Raw genomic sequence first — 27,449 nt, 5'->3', positions numbered from 1 at the left:
TCTATCAACAGTTCTTTCTACCACGGTTTTAGGGGGCACGGGTGGCCAAGTCGTCTAAGGCGCCGCGATTCGCTGTGTAGAGTTGTGTCCCTTGGGCACGCCAGAAACCTATGATTGTGGGTTCGAATCCCGGTTCGCCCCAATTATGTTTCTAGGTTTGTCAGCACCATACCTGTGCTCATGGGTTTCACCAAAGTGGTAAACGTCTGAGACACCTTTAAGACGGGTGACTTCTGGGTATCTTAAGGTCTTCAAGATGCCTTCTACATGTTCTAGTTCATTAAGAACATCAACCCAACACCGCATGTTATTCCAAGGTAGACACAAATGGCACAGCCTTCTGTTTGTAATTTCTTTCACTGCACAAATCACTCAGCCTATAGTAACATTCCTTCACAAGAAGGGAGTGAGCATTCAGTCTTACATATACGAATGCATTCTGAACGAATGGGATCCTCAAATTCTTTACAAGCACAACAACTTCTCTGGGAGACTTCTGTTCCATTTGTGATGGTTTGTCTATCTGGAGAAGTCAGACTTGATACCATCTCAGACACTTGTATTTCTAGGTCAGTAAATTATCAAGTCTTGACCAGGCAATGCAGTGATTGATATCATGAGCATCAATCCACGCAATTGGGATTGATGACGCGCATCAACCAAGTCAGCGAGTCTGACCACCCGATCCAGTTAGTCGCACTTTACGACAAATATAGTCGCCTTTTACTGCAAGCATGGGTTGCTGAAGACCTATTCTACCCCGGATATTCACGGGTGGCATACGAGAGTAAGTATGTGATAGGTGAATGAGGATTAGTGAAGTTAGGTCTAGTCCATGACTTTTTCCGGTCTAGTCCATGACTTATTCCAGTCCAGGTTACCAACAGACTAGCTTTGCACCCACAGACGCCATGCAAACTGTGGGATACTATGTTGTATCAGGATAAGAAATAGTATCAATTCATTACTATATTTGTGATATTATTATACTCAGGCTGTTACAACAACTTTAAGACCCACCAGACCTTCCCCCCCATCTGAAGTTGTATGTAGCTTTCTGATGTCAGGAAAAGTGAAAGCTTATTACGTCGAAGATGGTATATTGATTTCTCCTTGTCATCAAAGGTAAGGATGTGTATTGAATGTATGATGTATGTATAGTGAACATTGCGTTACATCTGATATTGCAGAACCTGCATCAAGGCCTCCTATGAACAACCCGGGGACTCCACAGAGGTCAGCACCATCACCTGCCCAGTCAAGTGCCACAGCCCTTTTCTCCAGCCTCCGTGGGGGTGCTGGTAGTCTAGTGAAGAACATCAAGGATGCTTCCAGCAAGGTCATGGAGACTGTGTCAGCGTAAGTCACAGTATCACTCTGTTCTCTGTATCAGTGGAAGACACATTATCACTCTGGTGTCTGTATCAGTGGAAGTCACAGTATCACTGTGTTGTCTGTATCAGTGGAAGACACATTATCACTCTGTTCCCTGTATCAGCGTGAGTCACAGTACCACTCTGTTCCCTGTATTAGCGTGAGTCACAGTACCACTCTGTTCCCTGTATCAGCATAAGTCACACCACCACTCTGTTCCCTGTATCAGCGTGAGTCACAGTACCACTCTGTTCCCTGTATCAGCATAAGTCACAGTATCACTCTGTTCCCTGTATCAGCATGAGTCACATTATCACTCAATTGTCTGTATCAGTGTGAGTCACAGTACAACTCTGTTCCCTGCATCAGCGTAAGTCACAGTACCACTCTGTTCCCTGTATCAGCGTGAGTCACAGTATCACTCTGTTCCCTGTATCTGTGTAAGTCACATTATCACTCTGTTCCCTGTATCAACGTGAGTCACAGTACCACTCTGTTCCCTGTATCAGCATAAGTCACACCACCACTCTGTTCCCTGTATCAGCGTGAGTCACAGTACCACTCTGTTCCCTGTATCAGCATAAGTCACAGTATCACTCTGTTCCCTGTATCAGCATGAGTCACATTATCACTCAATTGTCTGTATCAGTGTGAGTCACAGTACAACTCTGTTCCCTGCATCAGCGTAAGTCACAGTACCACTCTGTTCCCTGTATCAGCGTGAGTCACAGTATCACTCTGTTCCCTGTATCTGTGTAAGTCACATTATCACTCTGTTCCCTGTATCAGCGTGAGTCACAGTACCACTCTGTTCCCTGTATCAGCGTGAGTCACAGTACCACTCTGTTCCCTGTATCAGCGTGAGTCACAGTATCACTCTGTTCCCTGTATCTGTGTAAGTCACATTATCACTCTGTTCCCTGTATCAGCGTGAGTCACAGTATCACTCTGTTCCCTGTATCTGTGTAAGTCACAGTATCACTCAATTGTCTGTATCAGCGTGAGTCACAGTACCACTCTGTTTCCTGTATCAGCTGAAGTCACAGTATCACTCAATTGTCTGTATCAGCGTGAGTCACTGTATCACTCTGTTCCCTGTATCAACGTGAGTCACAGTACCACTCTGTTCCCTGTATCAGCATAAGTCACACCACCACTCTGTTCCCTGTATCAGCGTGAGTCACAGTACCACTCTGTTCCCTGTATCAGCATAAGTCACAGTATCACTCTGTTCCCTGTATCAGCATGAGTCACATTATCACTCAATTGTCTGTATCAGTGTGAGTCACAGTACAACTCTGTTCCCTGCATCAGCGTAAGTCACAGTACCACTCTGTTCCCTGTATCAGCGTGAGTCACAGTATCACTCTGTTCCCTGTATCTGTGTAAGTCACATTATCACTCTGTTCCCTGTATCAGCGTGAGTCACAGTACCACTCTGTTCCCTGTATCAGCGTGAGTCACAGTACCACTCTGTTCCCTGTATCAGCGTGAGTCACAGTATCACTCTGTTCCCTGTATCTGTGTAAGTCACATTATCACTCTGTTCCCTGTATCAGCGTGAGTCACAGTATCACTCTGTTCCCTGTATCTGTGTAAGTCACAGTATCACTCAATTGTCTGTATCAGCGTGAGTCACAGTACCACTCTGTTTCCTGTATCAGCGTAAGTCACAGTATCACTCAATTGTCTGTATCAGCGTGAGTCACTGTATCACTCTGTTCCCTGTATCAGCGTGAGTCACAGTACCACTCTGTTCCCTGTATCAGCGTGAGTCACAGTACCACTCTGTTCCATGTATCAGCATGAGTCACACCACCACTCTGTTCCCTGTATCAGCGTGAGTCACAGTACCACTCTGTTCCCTGTATCAGCGTGAGTCACAGTACCACTCTGTTCCCTGTATCAGCATAAGTCACATTATCACTCTGTTCCCTGTATCAGCATAAGTCACACCACCACTCTGTTCCCTGTATCAGCATGAGTCACATTTTCACTCTGTTCCCTGTATCAGCATAAGTCACATTATCACTCTGTTCCCTGTATCAGCATGAGTCACAGTACCACTCTGTTCCCTGTATCAGCATGAGTCACAGTATCACTCAATTGTCTGTTTCAGCGTGAGTCACAGTACCACTCTGTTCCCTGTATCAGCATAAGTCACATTATCACTCTGTTCCCTGTATCAGCATGAGTCACAGTACCACTCTGTTCCCTGTATCAGCATAAGTCACATTATCACTCTGTTCCCTGTATCAGCATGAGTCACGGTACCACTCTGTTCCCTGTATCAGCATGAGTCACAGTACCACTCTGTTCCCTGTATCAGCATGAGTCACAGTACCACTCTGTTCCCTGTATCAGCATGAGTCACACCACCACTCTGTTCCCTGTATCAGCGTGAGTCACAGTATCACTGTGTTGTCTGTATCAGCGCAAGTCACAGTATCACTCAATTGTCTGTGTCAGCGTAAGTCACGGTATCACTCTGTTCCCTGTATCAGCATAAAGCACTGTGTGATTATGTTTTCCACACCATGTCATTCTTTTGCTATTAAAATGTCATACGTTCAACTTTTTTATCCCCACCGTCATATTATGCGGGGGGATATAGCGATCAGCCAGTCTGTCTGTCCGTCCGTCTGTCTATCCATCCATCTGTAATCATTTCCTTTTCCGGGGGAGAACTCAAAAACAATTCAGTGTATTTGATTGAAACCTGGCATATCTATCAGTCACATACTGAAGTTGTGCCTTTTGCTATTTAGGAATTTTAGAAATATTTATTTTTTACGTTTCCATGGTTACAAGTTGGACTTAGGTTCTATAAGGGTGGTTTTCGTTTCCGAAGCGTAACTCAAAAACTGTTTAATACTTTCTTACAAAACTTTGCATGGCTACCAGGCACATACTGAACTGGTGCCTTTTGCTATTTAGGAATTTTATAAATTTTTATTTTTCACGTTTCCATGGCAACAAGTTGGATTTAAGTTTTCATATAGGGTGGGTTCACTTATGGAGTATAACAAATAAACTGTTAAATATTTCCTCGCAAACATTGTATGTCTATATATAAAATACATAATGAACTGGTGCCATTTGATATTAAGGAGTTTTAGAAATGTTTTTTTAGAATTTCCATTGCAGCTATTTTGACATGGGCTGAGAGAAATGTTGGGTCAATTACCTGATTTGGGACCATAACATGTTAAAATGGGCGGGGGTATAGATGACTTCGTTGACTATACGCTTGTTTAGTTATTGTTTCTTGTAATTTGTCATTTGTTAGCATAAAAAAAATCCACAGAAACACTCATGTTTTACTTTCCATTTGATATGGATGCGACCATGGTGGATCTTTTGTTGGTAAACAATGTATGCTTCTTAAAGAACATTCAACTCTTGACTCATTACATACAGAATTGCACATTTACTTGTGGTTACTTTACAGACAGCTGCCGGGGGGATATGTCATCTTTCTGATGACACTTGTTTTCAAGGTTTCTTTGTGTTATATCAGGTTTATTTGTTATTTCAGAACAATGAACAAATCCGATCTTGACTTTTCCTACATCACATCCAGGCTCTCAGGTAGGTGCTGGTCAGTGAGAGTGCTTAGTGGCAGGAGGATTCCTAGTTCGAAGAAGGTTTAGTAGTTAAGAAGTGATGAAGTTGAGTATTGTACTCAATGTTCTCATTCTTTTGCCTCAAAGTAGATTGTTGCAGAATTTGAGTGTTATGGGTTTTGAAGTTTTTAGAATCATTAAATGTTTTAACTTATACTGCACTACTCCTTAATGCATTTACTGCTTGTTGTGGACTAAGAAAGAGCTGTGTGAGGTCTTGTTGAAGACGAAGTTGTTCCAACTGGTTGAGTGGCTAACCCTATCACACGGCTCCCATGTGACCATGGAAGGTATGATGTTACCGATCAGCACGTTACTGCTATCACCCATGGAGAACAGTCACCTGTTTGAGATCTCAGCTATAATCTATTGAATCCTTTGCATGTTTTTGCAACTCTATTGTTTCTTGTGATTTATATTCTGCTTACCATTTTGTGTCTTCATATATATCTCATGATTTCAACCATAGCATTAATATTTGGGCTCGGAAGTGGTGGCATTTGCCTCAGTAAGGTATATGACCGTAGATAAGCCGATCTGATAGATAAGCCCATCTGATAGATAAGCCAAGGTATTAACTTGGTCTTTGAAATCTATCAAACTGTTGTGTGTGGTAGATAAGCTGGACCCCCAACCTAAAACTATCATCATGATCTATCATCGGAAATTGATCTATCAATTGAATTATCGTGTTGTTAGACCATTGGCAATACAAAGTGTTTAATTGTATATCTGGACTCATGTTTGTAATCTTCATGATGTATTTTATTAATTTTAATCAAACTTTGATTCAATAATATTTACATTATTTCGGTATCCATCATTCTTACAACTTCCATTTGCCCTGTTCCATAAAGTTTGCTTTACCAGCTCACCATTATTTACAGCAACCACGATCATATTACAGCTAGTTGACAGAAAATGGATACATATATCATAACTGCCATACTTTGACTCATTGAAGTAATATTTCTTGTAGTTTGACGATTAAATGTCAACATATTGTTTCTGCGATGGAAATAGCGAGATCACGCGAAACCTTAAAAATGATTTGTCAAATTGTTTCATGCGAAAAAAGTATCCGATAATACACAAAAGTGCTACCACATAACCCAGGTTATTATTATCCCCTGCCCAACAAAGCTGGCGGGGGATATAGAAACGGGCTCCGTCCGTTCGTCCTTACGTCTGTCCGTCACATTTCGTTTCCGGAGCATAACTCGGAAATCGTTCAATATTTTTTCATGAAACTTTGCAGGTCTGTCAGGTTCATGCTGAGCTGGTGCCTTTTGCTATTTAGAACTTTTAGAAATTTTTATTTTTTACGTTTCCATGGCAACACGATGGACTTAGGTTCTGTGAGGGTAGAGTTCGTTTCCGGAGCATAACTCATAAACCGTTCAATATTTTTTCATGAAACTTTGCAGGTCTGTCAGGTACATGCTGAACTGGTGCCTTTTGCTATTTAGAAATTTTAGAAAGTTTTATTTTTTTATGTTTCTATGCGAGCAAGATGGACTTAGGTTCCAAACTCTTCTTTTTTTCACAATTTCCATGACAAGTTCCAAGTCGGTTAAAAAAGGTTAGGGTTTGTTTAGATTTAATTATGTCATAAATTCTGCACCAGGGGCGGGGTATATAGCCACGTTAGTTGCAAACTCTTATTATTATTTTTAAGATATATATTAGAACCTGCAATTAATCTAAAAAGATATCCAAATATATTATTCGTAGTAAAATAGTAATTTAAGATACTATTTTTTCGTGATCATTTCATCGAAATTCCTTTCTGTTCTATTATTGGGTATGTTTTAATGTAATCATAGGTATATTCGGAGGCCATGTGTGTACAGGTGATTGCTATTCCAGCTTAGTTTACGAGACAATACACTCGGTAATCTTTATCCCCGCATGAAAAAGAATGCCTTGCATAACAAGAAATACAATTTAAATGGTAAATCATCATGTCTAGTGATGTTAAATCGCAAATTTCACATTTTCATTCTTCATTCACCTGAAGCGATACAATGTAGTTTTTAGCCAACAGAAGAAGAGTTTGATGAAAGTGTAACCCAAACATAAGCCGACCCCTTTCTACAGAATCTTTTTTCTGGTCCTCAAAATTTGGCTTACCTATGGCCATATACGGTATCAGGTGTATTGTTGTTTCAGTTAACGATTTGGAATTCATTGCTTGCTAATGTATGTTCGTGTCAAGCGTTATGTATTCTTTTTATTGCTTGGTACTTCAATTCATTGTCTTACCTTTGTGATATTATCATTATTAAAGTGGTGTTTTTTCCATAAGGCTGGGATTGAGATTATAGCATACAGTATCGGGTGGAAATGCATTTTGATTACACTCTGCAATCATTGCAGATACATGCCACGTTGTAGCAAGTGCCACGGCAATAAGTCTGGGTAGGACCTTCATCCCTTGTGTTTCGGTTGTACCTCTCTACTACCAGGCTACTAAGTGTAGAGATTGTCTGCACTTTTCCCTACAGCCTTCACAAATTACCTCAAGGTATCACGTAAACAGCAGATTCAGCTGGCCCTGAAACGTCAATGAAGAAATATGTCAGTTTGTCCGAGCCAACTACACCCCAACCACTGCCATCTCTTCATCAGGGGAAGCCTTCCGGAGACCACAACACTACACATGTCTTTCGTCGGGGATTACGTCCACCGCCGATGTCTTCCTTCGTCTGGCTTGTGAGATCGTCCCTCTCTCAGACGTACCAGGCATGTACGGCACCGGCGCTTCAAGCGCCTATGGTATTTGGACATGATTGGTTAGCAGATTGCCTTGCTGCCGTCGCTCAATCTGAAGGACCTGACATGGATAAAAAGGACTCATCCCACATCCATCCCTCCCGATTGGATGATCAAAGATATTATCACTGCATTAGATGAGGATTTCGCTCAGTTGTAACTTACTCCTTCTTCAAGGCACCCAAGCAAAGGAAAGACGATTTCCCGTTCCACAACTTGGACAAAGCAGACAACACTCACACTCACGTCCACTGTCATCTCATCAGTGTAATGTCCTACCAATAGCGCTAAATCGATCACATGCGTGCAGCATTGGTTGAGCTAACCACTACCCGACAACTTGGCTACCTGGCACACACCGAGTGGGACTCGAGGGATCTTTTGCATCAACACTGGTCTTCCACCTCCCTCTTCAATGGCTCCCCCACCCACTCCCGTGTCTCAAACCTCGCCAGAGATGAAACAGTTCTTAAGGCCCTGCGCTGACCCCACATTCTTCAAGCTGTCACGATCTGGCAACTATCTGCCCCAATGTAACTCCCTGAAGCGGCACCCTAGCCTTTCATGGCAGGAGCTGTGGCTAGGGAAAATCATCCGGAACCTACCAGCCACACTGTGACCGTTCCCATGGAGGGAGCAAAGACCGCAAGGCAAAGTGCAGCTATGATTGACCCCAACAATTGGGAACTCCCACCCCAAGTCATTCCAGTCGTCGAGACTCCTGTAGGTGGGAGAATAACACTCTGCAGGCAGAATTGGAACATCCTCGGGGCCCCATACGTATTCAACTCCCTGCACCAAGGGTATCAACTCATACGAGAGTTGCCCCGCCTCTGACGTCGTCACTCATAGCAGACGCCATCCCGCAAAGAAGCCATGGAGATTGTCCACTCCCCAGCCATGACACCAGGCTTCTATTTACCAATATTGGATCAACTCAGAATGATCCACAACCTGGCCATATTCAACAAGGGCTAGTTGGTAGTGCCTGCTGTATTCTACACTAAGGCTGCTCAGGTCCAAGATCCAGGCCAATGACTCATTGATCAGCCTAGACATACATGACGCCTACCTGCATGTGCCAATCCATCCCAGTGACAGGAAATTTCTCTGTTTCATCTTCAATGGAATCCACTATCAATGGTCGGTTCTCCCATTTAGAATTTTCTCAGCCCCATGGCTGTCTACACGCATCACCAAGCCGATAGCCACCTACCTCCATCTGAGGAATGTCCAGTTCGAGGCACACATCAACGACTGCCTTCTTGACCACCAGGACATGGCCACGCTCATCCGCCTAAGGGATTTCACACAACACCTCCTCCATCAGCTGGGGTGGATCATCAACTACATCTTCGTTCAACCTCCAATTCATTGGTGCCCTCTTCCAGATCAACCGAGACCTCCTCTCTGTACCCAGGTACAGGTGGCACAGAAATCAACACCACCTACTCCCAGAGCTGCCTCCCCAAGATGCTCTGTTTTTAGCAGTAATGTGCTGATCAGTGACGTCACCCCTTCCATGGTCACGTGGGAGCTGTGTATTAGGGTTAGGCACTCAATCAGTTGAAACAACTTCTTCTTCAACAAAACCTCACATTGCTCTGTCAAGAACAAGTATTAAAACACATCTGTGACGTCATTCTATTGTTTGAATGCTCCATTTTTCTTCAGGAATGGAGAGTTGTTTGTCAACTATACATTATCTTGAACCAAGATTTGAATTAATTTCCACTTGGAATAGATGGAACTATTTTTTACATTTATTGACAAGTGAATAATTTCACTTTTTTCTGAAAACATGTGTCGCCAGCGGGGTTTCGAACCCACATCGTTTGACTTGAGAACGTGTAATTGTCAACCTCAGCTACAGCGGCACATGAATGTATGGTGTGAAATTAAGTATTTTCATAATTTTGCTTAATGCTTAAAAGCTCAAAATAATATGTATATAATTTGTCTTAGGGCAGGTTACCTACAACGATGTTCATATTTATAGCAATTAGATAAACCTTTGACAAGTAAAAACAAATCAGGTAATATATATATGTCCTTGTTCGGGGCTCTATATTTCTTATTATTCTCATCAGCATGTATTAACAATGTGCAAGCGATTGATAAATACTAGTTTAGGACAAAACAAAATTATGAAGAGCCGCGTACCTTGCATTGTAAATGTCAGCTCGCGACGGAGCTTGGTGCATGTGCAACAGTGGCAGAAAATGCATTCCTCGTGCATGAAATACAGACAACAAAGATGTCTGGTTTATTTTTCAAATATTTTCCGCAACAGAATATTTTGTCAAAGTGTAAAAGTAGGCATGAGTTTTAAGTAGGGGAATATACTCTAAACTCTCCATTCCTTAAAAATAATGGAGCAGAGGCCCCACAGAGTTACTTGGACATTCTCCTCTACTTAAATATGTAAAGGAGTAATGCAGGGTATACAAATAGTATAAAAAGTATACAAATTTATAAAGCATCTAGATTTTACAAGTTTAGATTTTTATTGCGTGAATGTGTATAGTTAGGGGCCTCTATGAGGTCATTCTTACTATTTCAATAGTATTGTGTTAGTTACAGTACTGTTAGGATACTATTGCAATGTATGTACAACTATTCTTCATTTTGTTGCATTTATTGATATGATCAATAGTGTAGCACAGCTTTGATATTAACTATCTTTATTAAAACCTGTCATCAAGGTTTTCCCATCGGATCATGGACAATTAATTGAGATGCATCTATAATTCATTTAAATCTGTACACCCATAGAAATTAACATATATCAACTGATGAAGAATGACACATGACATTAGATGCCAAGATATGAGATTAGCAACAGGAAGTGTATGTCAGTGGAAAGGTCCACATAACAAATGTTGGAAGAAGAAAAAGGAAAGTATTCCAGCTGTGGGTGTTGTAACATCATTGGATGTATCCAACCAGTCCACAGCATATTTTGGACTTGTGGTTTTTGTAAAATAACTTGATTTGTTCAGCAAAAAAGGCTAGTGAACATGTCAATCCCTGTGAAAATTATGATTTTATTCAAAAGTGAAAAGTGATTTCGTTTTCTCCAATCACCAAGCTTCACCAAAAGCCTTATCTCAAAATCTTTATAAAGAGTGACATTAAAAACAACAGTGATCATTGTACAATATACTGCTTGTACTGCCTCCCACCTTCACATGTGACTTGTACTCTGCAGTCATGTCGTATCCAGCAGAAGGCATGGAGTCTGCCATCAAGAACCACATTGATGATGTGCGGGCCTTCCTAGAGAACCGGCACCACAACTCCTATGCTGTCTATAACCTGTCACAAAGATCCTACAGAGTGGCCAAGTTTGAAAATAGGGTAAGGCCATGAGATTCATCTCAGTGCTGCAAGTTTATATGCGCGCGATGCGCATATACCTTGGAATGTATCTGCAGGATCCTTGAATTAAAGGGCAAACAACATTTGTTGGCAATGCCTTTTGGTGAAAATACCTTGACATTTTTTTAATTAATGGGACTAAACATTGTTAAAAGATTTTGAACTTTCATAAACATGATAAGATTGATATTTCAAAATTGGAAATTCAGATTTACATATCTTTCAGTTTCCATAAAACTATGGCATTGAAATCAGTTTGATACATCCACATCTAATCATTTGGAATTTCCCCTTTCTTGTGTGTTGGTCTTCTGCAAGAAATGGAATTTGGCATGGTGATTGACAGATGTCACATTCAGGCACAGAATTGATGTGTGTGGTTCCTTGCAGGTGTCTGAATGTGGCTGGGCTCAGAAGAAGGCTCCAACACTAGCTAACCTGTTTGCCATATGCAAGAACATGCACCTGTGGCTACGGCAGAACCCCAAGAACATCTGTGTTGTCCACTGTCTGGACGGCAAGGCCCAGTCAGCCACAGTCATTGGAGCATTGCTGGTGTTCTGTCGCCTGTTCGACAGTGCAGAGACAGCTCTGCATATGTTCACTGCCCGCAGGCTGGCCCCGGGCGTCTCACCATCTCAGAAAAGGTGAGGAAATGGGAACTTGGCATCCTTTGTTCAGGATATAAGAAAAGAGAAATAGATAGTGATAGTTGTCATCATGTGATTCATAGAGTCTTTACTTGTTGCTCCTGCCCCTTATTGCCGCTAACTGGACTGACTGTATGTGCAGGTACATTAACTACATGAGTGAGATGGTGTCTGACGAAGAAGTGAAGCCCCACAGCCGGCCAGTGATGCTGTCCCAGCTGGTCATGTCACCGGTGCCTCTTTTCAACAAGATGAAGTAAGGCTCTTCACCCAGTGCAGTTCCCCACACTATCAGCACTGTATTGTACTTAGGGGGAGGGGGGCCGTTTTATTACTTCTACTTATTGGATACTTGGTCTGTTGGGCATTTGTAGAAAAAAATGAGGTTTCCAGTAATGGATGTGGTACATCAGGTGTCATCATATTCTATTTGATAGGAAGCCCAACTGGCGTCACAGTGAGGCATCCTTGTAGTCCTCACTAAGGGAGTGACCGTTTGATATTGTAGTGGGATCCCTGGGATTTTGTGTTTAGATGAGATATTTTTCCAGCTACCGCAAAACCAGATATTGTTTAAATTAAAACTTTGAGCCTGAATATTTTTTAAAGAAAAACATTTTGCAACAATGTGATTTGTATGGGAGACAATTTCTTGCTTTTTTTTCCCAACAGCCTGAAGCAAAATTATTTTTTTCAAGAATTTCCCTTGGGACAATTTATATTAAATGTTCGGTCCCTAACTTGCTGTCTTCCCTTATATCATGTAGGAGAATTTTTTTTAAAAATAATTCATTCTCCTATTTGTTGTCGTTGAAGGAATGGCTGCACACCGTTTGTGGAGGTGTATGTTGGAGATGACCGTGTGTTGACCACTTCCCTGGAGTATGAGCGTATGAGGTATGTTTTACCAATTGTGTTGCTTCAGCACCAGCAGCATTTTGTATCATGAGTGCACTCTAGCTTATGAGTTTGTGTCGGGATCTATGGCAGTGTGTTTCTCACAGTTGCAAGTTGGATAGAGATTGTTAGGACATTATGTTTGCAAAATATATCCTCTCTAACAGTGTCGTTGCCCATGAATTATCAGCCTTGTTTGCCTCGCACATTAAAGGCTGTACTTGTTTCTTGGTAATTTTAATGTCCTCTGTCACACTCATTCCTGAACTCTGCATGACTCGTACAAACGTGTCCAGTCACTGTGTTATATCATACAGTGACTATGGTGTCATTATGCTGTATCTGTGGATGAGAAACATGTCCGGTCACTGTGTTGTGTCATACAGTGACATTGGTGTCATAATGCTGTATCTGTGGATGACAAACGTGTCCGGTCACTGTGTTATATCATACAGTGACATTGGTGTCATAATGCTATATCTGTGGATGACAAACAGATGTCCGGTCACTGTGTTGTGTCATACAGTGACATTTGTGTCATAATGCTGTATCTGTAGATGACAAACAGATGTCCGGTCACTGTGTTGTGTCATACAGTGACATTGGTGTCATAATGCTGTATCTGTGGATGACAAACAGATGTCTGGTCACTGTGTTGTGTCATACAGTGACGTTGGTGTCATAATGCTGTATCTGTGGATGACAAACAGATGTCTGGTCACTGTGTTGTGTCATACAGTGCCTGTGGTGTCATAATGCTGCATCTGTGGATGACAAACGTGTCCGGTCACTGTGTTATATCATACAGTGACATTGGTGTCATAAAGCTGCATCTGTGGATGACAAACAGATGTCTGGTCACTGTGTTGTGTCATACAGTGCCTGTGGTGTCATAATGCTGTATCTGTGGATGACAAACATGTCCGGTCACTGTGTTATATCATACAGTGACATTGGTGTCAAGATGCTGTATCTGTGGATGAGAAACGTGTCCAGTCACTGTGTTATATCATACAGTGACATTGGTGTCAAGATGCTGTATCTGTGGATGACAAACGTGTCCGGTCACTGTGTTGTGTCATGCAGTGCTTGTGGTGTCATAATGCTGTATCTGTGGATGAGAAACATGTCCGGTCACTGTGTTATATCATACAGTGACATTGGTGTCAAGATGCTGTATCTGTGGATGACAAACATGTCTGGTCACTGTGTTGTGTCATACAGTGACATTGGTGTCATTATGCTGTATCTGTGGATGACAAACATGTCTGGTCACTGTGTTGTGTCATACAGTGCTTGTGGTGTCAAGATGCTGTATCTGTGGATGACAAACATGTCTGGTCACTGTTTTGTGTCATACAGTGACATTGGTGTCATTATGCTGTATCTGTGGATGACAAACATGTCCGATCACTGTGTTATATCATACAGTGACATTGGTGTCAAAATGCTGTATCTGTGATATATCATACAGTGACATTGGTGTATCTGTGGATGACAAACGTGTCCAGTCACTGTGTTATATCATACAGTGACATTGGTGTCATTATGCTGTATCTGTGGATGAGAAACATGTCCGGTCACTGTGTTGTGTCATACAGTGACATTGGTGTCATAATGCTGTATCTGTGGATGACAAACGTGTCCGGTCACTGTGTTATATCATACAGTGACATTGGTGTCATAATGCTATATCTGTGGATGACAAACATGTCCGGTCATTGTGTTATATCATACAGTGACATTGGTGTCATAATGCTGTATCTGTGGATGACAAACATGTCCGGTCACTTGTGTTGTGTCATACAGTGACATTGGTGTCATAATGATGTATCTGTGGATGACAAACAGATGTCTGGTCACTGTGTTGTGTCATACAGTGACGTTGGTGTCATAATGCTGTATCTGTGGATGACAAACAGATGTCTGGTCACTGTGTTGTGTCATACAGTGCCTGTGGTGTCATAATGCTGCATCTGTGGATGACAAACGTGTCCGGTCACTGTGTTATATCATACAGTGACATTGGTGTCATAAAGCTGCATCTGTGGATGACAAACAGATGTCTGGTCACTGTGTTGTGTCATACAGTGCCTGTGGTGTCATAATGCTGTATCTGTGGATGACAAACATGTCCGGTCACTGTGTTATATCATACAGTGACATTGGTGTCAAGATGCTGTATCTGTGGATGAGAAACGTGTCCAGTCACTGTGTTATATCATACAGTGACATTGGTGTCAAGATGCTGTATCTGTGGATGACAAACGTGTCCGGTCACTGTGTTGTGTCATGCAGTGCTTGTGGTGTCATAATGCTGTATCTGTGGATGAGAAACATGTCCGGTCACTGTGTTATATCATACAGTGACATTGGTGTCAAGATGCTGTATCTGTGGATGACAAACATGTCTGGTCACTGTGTTGTGTCATACAGTGACATTGGTGTCATTATGCTGTATCTGTGGATGACAAACATGTCTGGTCACTGTGTTGTGTCATACAGTGCTTGTGGTGTCAAGATGCTGTATCTGTGGATGACAAACATGTCTGGTCACTGTTTTGTGTCATACAGTGACATTGGTGTCATTATGCTGTATCTGTGGATGACAAACATGTCCGATCACTGTGTTATATCATACAGTGACATTGGTGTCAAGATGCTGTATCTGTGATATATCATACAGTGACATTGGTGTATCTGTGGATGACAAACATGTCCGGTCACTGTGTTGTGTCATACAGTGACATTGGTGTCAAGATGCTGTATCTGTGGATGACAAACATGTCCGGTCACTGTGTTGTGTCATACAGTGACATTGGTGTCATAATGCTGTATCTGTGGATGAGAAACATGTCCGGTCACTGTGTTATATCATACAGTGACATTGGTGTCATAATGCTGTATCTGTGGATGACAAACGTGTCCGGTCACTGTGTTGTGTCATGCAGTGCTTGTGGTGTCATAATGCTGTATCTGTGGATGAGAAACATGTCCGGTCACTGTGTTATATCATACAGTGACATTGGTGTCAAGATGCTGTATCTGTGGATGACAAACATGTCTGGTCACTGTGTTGTGTCATACAGTGACATTGGTGTCATTATGCTGTATCTGTGGATGACAAACATGTCTGGTCACTGTGTTGTGTCATACAGTGCTTGTGGTGTCAAGATGCTGTATCTGTGGATGACAAACATGTCTGGTCACTGTTTTGTGTCATACAGTGACATTGGTGTCATTATGCTGTATCTGTGGATGACAAACATGTCCGATCACTGTGTTATATCATACAGTGACATTGGTGTCAAAATGCTGTATCTGTGATATATCATACAGTGACATTGGTGTATCTGTGGATGACAAACGTGTCCAGTCACTGTGTTATATCATACAGTGACATTGGTGTCATTATGCTGTATCTGTGGATGAGAAACATGTCCGGTCACTGTGTTGTGTCATACAGTGACATTGGTGTCATAATGCTGTATCTGTGGATGACAAACGTGTCCGGTCACTGTGTTATATCATACAGTGACATTGGTGTCATAATGCTATATCTGTGGATGACAAACATGTCCGGTCATTGTGTTATATCATACAGTGACATTGGTGTCATAATGCTGTATCTGTGGATGACAAACATGTCCGGTCACTTGTGTTGTGTCATACAGTGACATTGGTGTCATAATGATGTATCTGTGGATGACAAACAGATGTCTGGTCACTGTGTTGTGTCATACAGTGACGTTGGTGTCATAATGCTGTATCTGTGGATGACAAACAGATGTCTGGTCACTGTGTTGTGTCATACAGTGCCTGTGGTGTCATAATGCTGCATCTGTGGATGACAAACGTGTCCGGTCACTGTGTTATATCATACAGTGACATTGGTGTCATAAAGCTGCATCTGTGGATGACAAACAGATGTCTGGTCACTGTGTTGTGTCATACAGTGCCTGTGGTGTCATAATGCTGTATCTGTGGATGACAAACATGTCCGGTCACTGTGTTATATCATACAGTGACATTGGTGTCAAGATGCTATATCTGTGGATGAGAAACGTGTCCAGTCACTGTGTTATATCATACAGTGACATTGGTGTCAAGATGCTGTATCTGTGGATGACAAACGTGTCCGGTCACTGTGTTGTGTCATGCAGTGCTTGTGGTGTCATAATGCTGTATCTGTGGATGAGAAACATGTCCGGTCACTGTGTTATATCATACAGTGACATTGGTGTCAAGATGCTGTATCTGTGGATGACAAACATGTCTGGTCACTGTGTTGTGTCATACAGTGACATTGGTGTCATTATGCTGTATCTGTGGATGACAAACATGTCTGGTCACTGTGTTGTGTCATACAGTGCTTGTGGTGTCAAGATGCTGTATCTGTGGATGACAAACATGTCTGGTCACTGTGTTGTGTCATACAGTGACATTGGTGTCATTATGCTGTATCTGTGGATGACAAACATGTCCGATCACTGTGTTATATCATACAGTGACATTGGTGTCAAGATGCTGTATCTGTGATATATCATACAGTGACATTGGTGTATCTGTGGATGACAAACATGTCCGGTCACTGTGTTGTGTCATACAGTGACATTGGTGTCAAGATGCTGTATCTGTGGATGACAAACATGTCCGGTCACTGTGTTGTGTCATACAGTGACATTGGTGTCATAATGCTGTATCTGTGGATGAGAAACATGTCCGGTCACTGTGTTATATCATACAGTGACATTGGTGTCATAATGCTGTATCTGTGGATGAGAAACATGTCCGGTCACTGTGTTATATCATACAGTGACATTGGTGTCATAATGCTGTATCTGTGGATGAGAAACATGTCCGGTCACTGTGTTATATCATACAGTGACATTGGTGTCATAATGCTGTATCTGTGGATGACAAACGTGTCCGGTCACTGTGTTATATCATACAGTGACATTGGTGTCATAATGCTATATCTGTGGATGACAAACATGTCCGGTCACTGTGTTATATCATACAGTGACATTGGTGTCATAATGCTGTATCTGTGGATGACAAACATGTCCGGTCACTTGTGTTGTGTCATACAGTGACATTGGTGTCATAATGCTGTATCTGTGGATGACAAACAGATGTCCGGTCACTGTGTTGTGTCATACAGTGACATTGGTGTCATAATGCTGTATCTGTGGATGACAAACAGATGTCTGGTCACTGTGTTGTGTCATACAGTGACATTGGTGTCAAGATGCTGTATCTGTGGATGACAAACATGTCCGGTCACTGTGTTGTGTCATACAGTGACATTGGTGTCAAGATGCTGTATCTGTGGATGACAAACATGTCCGGTCACTGTGTTGTGTCATACAGTGACATTGGTGTCATAATGCTGTATCTGTGGATGAGAAACATGTCCGGTCACTGTGTTATATCATACAGTGACATTGGTGTCATAATGCTGTATCTGTGGATGAGAAACATGTCCGGTCACTGTGTTATATCATACAGTGACATTGGTGTCATAATGCTGTATCTGTGGATGAGAAACATGTCCGGTCACTGTGTTATATCATACAGTGACATTGGTGTCATAATGCTATATCTGTGGATGACAAACATGTCTGGTCACTGTGTTGTGTCATACAGTGACATTGGTGTCATAATGCTGTATCTGTGGATGAGAAACATGTCCGGTCACTGTGTTATATCATACAGTGACATTGGTGTCATAATGCTATATCTGTGGATGACAAACATGTCTGGTCACTGTGTTGTGTCATACAGTGACATTGGTGTCATAATGCTGTATCTGTGGATGAGAAACATGTCCGGTCACTGTGTTATATCATACAGTGACATTGGTGTCATAATGCTGTATCTGTGGATGAGAAACATGTCCGGTCACTGTGTTATATCATACAGTGACATTGGTGTCATAATGCTGTATCTGTGGATGAGAAACATGTCTGGTCACTGTGTTATATCATACAGTGACATTGGTGTCATAATGCTGCATCTGTGGATGACAAACATGTCCGGTCACTGTGTTATATCATACAGTGACATTGGTGTCATAATGCTGTATCTGTGGATGAGAAACATGTCCGGTCACTGTGTTATATCATACAGTGACATTGGTGTCATAATGCTGTATCTGTGGATGAGAAACATGTCCGGTCACTGTGTTATATCATACAGTGACATTGGTGTCATAATGCTGTATCTGTGGATGAGAAACGTGTCCAGTCACTGTGTTATATCATACAGTGACATTGGTGTCATAATGCTGCATCTGTGGATGAGAAACATGTCCGGTCACTGTGTTATATCATACAGTGACATTGGTGTCATAATGCTGTATCTGTGGATGAGAAACATGTCCGGTCACTGTGTTATATCATACAGTGACATTGGTGTCATAATGCTGTATCTGTGGATGAGAATCATGTCCGGTCACTGTGTTATATCATACAGTGACATTGGTGTCATAATGCTGCATCTGTGGATGAGAAACGTGTCCGGTCACTGTGTTATATCATACAGTGACATTGGTGTCATAATGCTGCATCTGTGGATGAGAAACATGTCCGGTCACTGTGTTATATCATACAGTGACATTGGTGTCATAATGCTGCATCTGTGGGTGAGAAACATGTCCGGTCACTGTGTTGTGTCATACAGTGACATTGGTGTCATAATGCTGCATCTGTGGGTGAGAAACATGTCTGGTCACTGTGTTGTGTCATACAGTGACATTGGTGTCATAATGCTGCATCTGTGGGTGAGAAACATGTCTGGTCACTGTTTTGTGTCATACAGTGACATTGGTGTCATAATGCTGTATCTGTGGGTGAGAAACGTGTCCAGTCACTGTGTTATGTCATGCAGTGACTGTATTGTCATTCACAATCAGCTTGGATAAACCAAACGATAAGGAATCGGACCTGGTAGGCAGGAACATCAAACGGAATCGAACAGGTAATTTTAGATCAGATTTGATCAACTTAATTATTCTGCAGTTAACAACCATGCCAAGGTATAATGATGCTCTACACAAATGTAAACATCAGCTGCACAGAACTGAACATCAGCAGCATAAGTCTAGCCTAGAGGTACATGAGCAGATCTACCAGCAGCACAGAGCTGAACGTCAGCAGCATAAGTCTAGCCTAGAGGTACATGAGCAGATCTACCAGCTGCACAGAGCTGAACGTCAGCAGCTTAAGTCTAGCCTAGAGGTACATGAGCAGATCTACCAGCTGCACAGAGCTGAACGTCAGCAGCATAAGTCTAGCCTAGAGGTACATGAGCAGATCTACCAGCTGCACAGAGCTGAACATCAGCAGCACAAGTCTAGCCTAGAGGTACATGAGCAGATCTACCAGCTGCACAGAGCTGAACGTCAGCAGCATAAGTCTAGCCTAGAGGTACATGAGCAGATCTACCAGCTGCACAGAGCTGAACATCAGCAGCATAAGTCTAGCCTAGAGGTACATGAGCAGATCTACCAGCTGCACAGAGCTGAACATCAGCAGCATAAGTCATAACATACAAAATACAAACTGTATTTTATGCAGGTCACTAAGGTTCTTTGTTTGACATATAAAGCTCTTCCTGGACTGGCACCCTCATATATGTTTGAACTTCTCCATCCCTATGGTGACTAATGTTCCAATCATCAACATCACGTGAGTGTACCACTGAAGTCCTTTGGCCGACGATCATTCTCCTGCACAGCTCCTGTCTAATGGTATGATCTTCCATACAGCATAAAGAACACTGACAATACGGACACTTTCAAATACTTACTTTAAACACATCTGTTTCATTTTTATGCTTGGGGAAACACCTGTTGTTGTCCATTATCCCTCCTATACATGAAGTGTATACTTGTACATATGTTTACACTGTAGTGCCTTGAGCTTACACTAGGGCGTCGAATGGCAAATATATGAACATGCATTACAAATATGGATAGGTCTTGGAAGGTAAATCTGTACCAGGCTGATTATGTATGTGGTCCCCTCAGTCAGTGCTCATGTTATCACACACTGGTTGACCTGATCCATCCCTGATTATCATCTATCCACTCCCGATTCACACAGTGACAATTGACCACATATAGGGTGTAATAGTGGTGTTTCCTTTGCAGACAGTTCACCACTGAGGATGGAGCATGTCGGGTTCCCCTTAATGCATCCTGTACAGGAGATGTGACTGTTGTCGTCTACCATGCCAGGTCAACATTTGGAGGCAAGATCCAGGGAAAGGTAACTTTACATTGCCCTAAACATGATCACAATGTTGTCACTTGCGATTGTCTTTGTAATGTCAGCAGATCAAGTCATTCTTTAGCTTAAAAGAGGGGTGGTTGGGTAGCCTAGTGGTTAAAGTGTTCGCTCGTCACGCCGAAGACCCGGGTTCGATTCCCGACATGGGTACAATGTGTGAGGTCCATTTCTGGTGTCCCCTGCCGTGATATTTCTGGAATATTGCTAAAAGCGGCGTAAAACCAAACTTACTCACTCACTCACTCACTCACTCACTCACTCACTCACTCACTTAGCTTACAAGGCTGAAAGTCAAGTGAGCGTATGTCGTGGGTTTTATGTCTGGCGTTACATGTTCTGTTTCTTGCCTTGATAAAACATTTTACCTTGCTTTCACCTTTGAACTACAACCATTTGAAAGCTGAAACTTGTTATGTTGTTTTGTTTCAACATGTCTTTGATTTGTTTGTTGTTTAACGCCGCGCTCAGCAATATTCCAGTTATATGACGGTGGTCTGTGAATAATCGAGTCTGGACCAGATAATCAAGTGATTGACATCACGAGCATCAATCCACGCAATTGGGATATCATGACATGCATCAACCAAGTCAGCAAGCATTGACCACCCGATCCTGTTAGTTGCTTCGACATGTCATAAAATCTTGTACAGTAAACTATTGTTATAACCAACTCAAAAGGGACCATTCATTTTAGTTTGTTGTAACTGTAGTTCGTTATAAGCATATATACAGAATAACTAGTCGGGACAAAAAAAAAAAGTTTGTTATGTTATATTATAAACAAAGTTTACTGTATATGTGTAATTGGTAGTGAGGCTCAAGGCGTATGTTCCGTTTTTAGCTATATGTTACATTTTGACCTTCACTTGACCTTTGCACATTGATCATGCTCCTAAATTCTCTCAACACATATTTCTTCACACTGTTAATATCATCTTCTCCGATACCACTGAACCAATGAAGTTGAAACTTCACAAGCCTTTTCCCACCGCTGATGACATCAGAATTAGTCAAGAGGTTTGAATCTGATTTTCAATATTGCAACCACAACAGTTAATCAGACACCGCTCAACCATTTTATTTAAAAATGTACTGTATTTACAGGATGCAGAACTTAAACATTTATAGTTATCCCTATGAGGACATGATATTTTGTTCAAATCATAAGGATTTTATTGTGTCTTTTGCGTAATTGGTACATTCTATGGCATTAGATACATTATTCAGGGTTGAAACTTTGTGTATAAATTGTGTATAAATGTTTTGTAAATCAACAATGTTTTACAATAGCACTTTCATTCTTGCACATAAAGAAACATTGTGGATAGTTTCATATTTGTTGATTAATACTTTTGTCCTGAGTATTTATGCAGAAATATTTTAGTTGCATGATAGCAGCAAAGGGCTGTCTCTTGAAATTTAAACTGTTGCTGACATGTCGAGGTGAGCTACAGTACTGTGGCACTTTTGTGTAAGTGGTGATGTTCTGTGAGGATAACCTGTATCTCCTTGTAACTGTATACTGACTACATTTAACTAATTATGTTTAGATAACCTCCATGAAGATACTTCAACTACAGTTCCACTCTGGTTTCATTGCTCCAGGCACCAAAACATTCAAGCTGTCACAGTAAGTCACAGTGTGTCACTATCTCAAGCTGTCAGTGTGTCACTACCTCAAGCTATCAGTGTGTCACTACCTCAAGCTGTCAGTGTGTCACTACCTCAAGCTGGCAGCGTGTCACTATCTCAAGCTGTAAGTGTGTCACTATCTCAAGCTGTCAGTGTGTCACTACCTCAAGCTATCAGTGTGTCACTATCTCAAGCTGTCAGTGTGTCACTACCTCAAGCTATCAGTGTGTCACTATCTCAAGCTGTCAGTGTGTCACTACCTCAAGCTGGCAGCGTGTCACTATCTCAAGCTGTCAGTGTGTCACTACCTCAAGCTATCAGTGTGTCACTACCTCAAGCTGTCAGTGTGTCACTACCTCAAGCTGTCAGTGTGTCACTACCTCAAGCTGTCAGTGTGTCACTACCTCAAGCTGTCAGTGTGTCACTATCTCAAGCTGTCAGTGTGTCACTACCTCAAGCTGTCAGTGTGTCACTATCTCAAGCTGTCAGTGTGTCACTACCTCAAGCTGTCAGTGTGTCACTATCTCAAGCTGTCAGTGTGTCACTACCTCAAGCTATCAGTGTGTCACTACCTCAAGCTGTCAGTGTGTCACTACCTCAAGCTGTCAGTGTGTCACTACCTCAAGCTGTCAGTGTGTCACTATCTCAAGCTGTCAGTGTGTCACTACCTCAAGCTGTCAGTGTGTCACTACCTCAAGCTGTCAGTGTGTCACTATCTCAAGCTGTCAGTGTGTCACTACCTCAAGCTGTCAGTGTGTCACTACCTCAAGCTGTCAGTGTGTCACTACCTCAAGCTGTCAGTGTGTCACTATCTCAAGCTGTCAGTGTGTCACTACCTCAAGCTGTCAGTGTGTCACTACCTCAAGCTGTCAGTGTGTCACTACCTCAAGCTGTCAGTGTGTCACTATCTCAAGCTGTCAGTGTGTCACTATCTCAAGCTGTCAGTGTGTCACTACCTCAAGCTATCAGTGTGTCACTACCTCAAGCTGTCAGTGTGTCACTACCTCAAGCTGTCAGTGTGTCACTACCTCAAGCTGTCAGTGTGTCACTACCTCAAGCTGTCAGTGTGTCACTACCTCAAGCTGTCAGTGTGTCACTACCTCAAGCTGTCAGTGTGTCACTACCTCAAGCTGTCAGTGTGTCACTACCTCAAGCTGTCACAGGCCACCTCCTACTACTAATGTTAGAACATTTGCCAAAAGGTCCAGGATTTGATCCCTGGCTACGTCATACCAAAAGATGTTTAAAGATGTTTTTGTTGTTACCCTGTCTGGCGCTACTCATTGAAGAGGTAAAGCAAGGACTGGTTGTCTCGGAGTCAGGATAATTTGTCTGAATGGGGTATATCATGTTAAACTGCAGCATGGTATGTCAGTGGGCAAGCACCATAATATCGGCATTAGTCTGGACTAGTAAAGGCAGCCACACATACATGCATGCACGTCGCAATATAAGTGCAATAATCTTGGACTGCGATGTTAGACCCCATTTCGACTCACCTCACCTGAAGCTGTCACAGTAAGTCAAGCTGATATGGTGTGTCTGAGTAATAGCGTGTCTCAGTCATACTGGACAAGCTATGGGTTTAGATGGTTGATTCAAATCGTGAAGATATTTTGTCATGATTGTTGCACAACCACATAAGCAGTAGCTGTGGTTTTGATGAGGAGATGAACACGGTCTTGGTTCAGACAAACATATATGATGGCTGTGGTTTTGTGTGTGGTGTGAGTATGGTGTGCTCTTTGTTAAGGTATGAGCTTGACCAGATGGACACCCCAGACAAGTACCCTGACCTGTTTTCTGTCTCGGTGGAGCTTGCAGTATCACCAAATGATCGACCACAGGCAGAAAAGCAGTATCCTTGGTTCAAATTCAGTACAGAAAAACTCACCCCGAGAATTCTGTTTTCTGGGAAGGATGAATTGCATCAGGCATTATCAGAATTTGGTAAGAGTTTTTCCAGACATTACAGTGATAACCTCTACTTCATCAATAGTAATCTAGGTGTATATATAAATGCTTCATATAGTTGTGAAATAGTCAAGTACCTTTTCGGTGAGATGCTAGATTGGGGCAAAATTGCCGTACTAGCAAGTTTCAATCAGATCATTGCCAACAACAACCAGTCTTCTTTTACTGTCAGTAGTGTCTGTATTTTATGCAGGTCACTAAACTATTTGACATGATAGTGTTTGAAATACACAAGACCATTTATTTTAGTCCCTGCCTTGTCTCCATAACAGGTGCTTCAGAAAGAGCCAAATCTCGTTTAAGTCGAACATCTAGCTTGAATTCTGAGAGTCCATCAGACAGTCCTCTTCATCAACCTTCAACACCTAGCAAGAAACCTGCATCAACACCCGAGACTGCTCGCAAACAGGCCAGTGAGCCGAAGAGTCGGTCCAACTTCTTCGCAACACTTGAATGGGACAGTGGCGCACCAACGGAATCAGGGGAAGTAGTAGAACCCCCCCAACCCACAGAAATAGAAGTCCGGCTACTAGATGCTAGTGATAATGAAGATGATGACTTTGTGTCTCTGTCTCGGGACCGGGCAGGAACTCATAGCAGTAATGGTAGTGATATCGGTGTGCAGGCTCCTCGATCCCAGGATGCAGACTTTTTTAGTGACTTCAGTGCACCTGCATCAAGTGATGCTACTCAAGATTTGCTGAACATGAAGAGTACAGGTGCTCAACAAAATGATCCTGTGACTGACCAGATGGACTTACTGAATATGGGTAGTGAACCCTCTAACTTTGACTTACTTGGTGGCTCTGTGGAAGCGGATGCCTCCAATGCCCAGTCGTCTAATGTTCAGTTTGGGGACACCTTTGATCCTTTCCAAGAAATGGCATCCCGTCAGAAACCTGCAAGTCAAACCAATGCTGCTAAGGGTTCTGGTAGAACAGATGCTTTTGGAAGCTTTGACCCTTTCCAAAGTTGTGCCCCAACTGTAGAGAATGGAGGCAGCGGTGCGGGTTCAGATGATTTTGTCTCATTTATGGAAAATCAAAATCAAACAGTAGGAGGTCCTGATGATTTAATGGGTAACTGGGATGCCAGCAACATTCTCCAAAGTGGTGGCAGTAACAGCAATATTCCCAAACCTGCCAATGCTGGTGGAATAGGCATTGGTATGTCTAAGAGCCACAGCTCTTCTTTCCCACAGCAAGCTGGAATGAGTGCCCCAATGTCCGCATCTCAGGGTGGAGGCATCGGACCAGTGCCAAAGGCAGATCCATTTGCAGACTTAGGTGAGTCATGTTATGTACAACTTGTTCTTAATGAAGCAGCACCTTGTAATGGGGGCAGCTTAATGGGTTTACCTGAATTTGTGTTCCGCTGCTGCCCCTGGAGGATTTGTCTGACGTATGATTGTGATTGTGTAAGGTCAAGATCGCCAAGTATGAACGAGGTGTCACTGCATAGTATTTATGAATGGAATTTGATGAACAAATTATGCTTGATGTCTAAGGTGGGGTCATGTCTGTATCAACTTTTGGGTGACCATTGTATAAGGAGTCACTGGCGGTCAAATTATGAAACATTGTTCCAATTTCCAGAAATTTTAGATTGATTCATGATACATCTAAGCATTTTCTTATCATATTCTCCATGGTAGACTCTCAACAATTAACTCATTACCTGGCATATGTGATGGTTGTGGCAAATGTCATCGTAACTTTGAAGGTCATTCCCTCACTGACTTGAAACAGTTTCATTGAGAAAGTATATGCAGTGGGATATAAAGTTATGAGCACTCACGATTAAATAACTTTTCTTCTGGTTTGGCAGAACACATCGCCAATGCAGTATAACTTTCAAACAGAGAACTCTTTGTCTCCAGATTTAGTAAAAAGAAAGTCTATCTATCTAAAACTGTGACATAATAAAAAATATTTCTTGTCTTGTCTTTTTCACTTCGATGGTATAACTCAGAACCCCAAACCTGCCTTTTCTACTTCCGGCCTTGACCACCAATCTGGATTTATCTCAGTCCTTGACCTCTCACTTTCCTTTTTATCATGCAAAGATACACATGTGCTTTCCTGGGCATGAATTGCAACAAAGCCTTTGTCAATGACAGGCTCTCTGCTTGGGGTTGGCTTTTTCCCTGGGGACGGAGCACAGTTTAACCCATGACAGGCCACAGGCGCTAGTATGAGAGCTGGCGTTTCATCAAAATCAACTGCATCCATATGGGTTGCTGCATCCACCTCTACAATGGGCTTTACAACCTGGTTCCTGAGGTCAGTCCACAGTGGATGGCTGCTCCACTGGTAAGGTAGTAGGTCAGGAGTCTTCAGCACCTGTTGTACTTCCAACTTGTATGACTCCTAAAAGCTGAGGATATGCTCTCTCGACAACTTTACTTTTGTCAGTTTTGTTTGGTGTCCGCTACAACTTGACACCAGTGATTCCTGTACAACATTCCAGTGGTGTCAGTGACCTGCGGAGGCATCTGCTGTGATTAACATTCCGAGAGCAGACACAAAGATCTTTCAAAAACTCCTAGGCAACAGCTTATGTTATAATAAGTGACCTGTTCCCATTACTGGACATTTGGGGTCTGCAGTCACTGATTGGTATAGAAATATTGTCGATGGAGTGTTGTTGATTAAAAACTGGGTATCACATTGTCAGCAGCTTCCATTGACGACACTGCTGTAGGTTTACCAGATATTTCCCTTGAGTCACATAGCATCACATTAAACGTTCTGAGGTATGGTTGGGCCTGAAGTTCCGATCCTCCAGGCATCACGTATTGAGAGCTGAAGAGGTGCTTTTTCTTAGACTGCATTTCTTAGGGCGAG

General features: G+C 42.3%; 1 protein-coding gene across 8 annotated transcripts in view; it reads left to right on the top strand.

The window, feature by feature from the left end:
* The window catches only part of LOC139478298 (cyclin-G-associated kinase-like), an 82,578-nt gene that overhangs the window by 40,773 nt on the left and 14,356 nt on the right, over nucleotides 1-27,449 (top strand). For 7 of the 8 annotated variants that reach the window (XR_011654300.1, XR_011654302.1, XR_011654301.1 and 4 more), the window contains 10 exons: nucleotides 1,191-1,359; nucleotides 4,913-4,965; nucleotides 10,987-11,135; nucleotides 11,547-11,803; nucleotides 11,949-12,062; nucleotides 12,623-12,703; nucleotides 20,859-20,976; nucleotides 22,548-22,627; nucleotides 24,383-24,579; nucleotides 24,876-25,889. Coding sequence is in view for 5 of the 8 variants with exons in the window: in XM_071260711.1 (XP_071116812.1) it covers nucleotides 1,191-1,359; nucleotides 4,913-4,965; nucleotides 10,987-11,135; nucleotides 11,547-11,803; nucleotides 11,949-12,062; nucleotides 12,623-12,703; nucleotides 20,859-20,976; nucleotides 22,548-22,627; nucleotides 24,383-24,579; nucleotides 24,876-25,889 (2,232 nt within the window). In the remaining 3 variants the exon portion in view is untranslated. Of the gene's footprint in view, nucleotides 1-1,190; nucleotides 1,360-4,912; nucleotides 4,966-10,986; nucleotides 11,136-11,546; nucleotides 11,804-11,948; nucleotides 12,063-12,622; nucleotides 12,704-20,858; nucleotides 20,977-22,547; nucleotides 22,628-24,382; nucleotides 24,580-24,875; nucleotides 25,890-26,722; nucleotides 26,792-27,449 lie in introns of those variants that run through there. The other variant, XM_071260712.1, reaches the window with a different exon arrangement.

The sequence above is a fragment of the Haliotis cracherodii genome, unplaced genomic scaffold, assembly GCF_022045235.1.
Source record: "Haliotis cracherodii isolate W230 unplaced genomic scaffold, xgHalCrac1.p SCAF_4, whole genome shotgun sequence".
Lineage (NCBI taxonomy): Eukaryota > Metazoa > Mollusca > Gastropoda > Lepetellida > Haliotidae > Haliotis > Haliotis cracherodii.
This window is presented reverse-complemented; position numbering and strand designations above follow the sequence as displayed.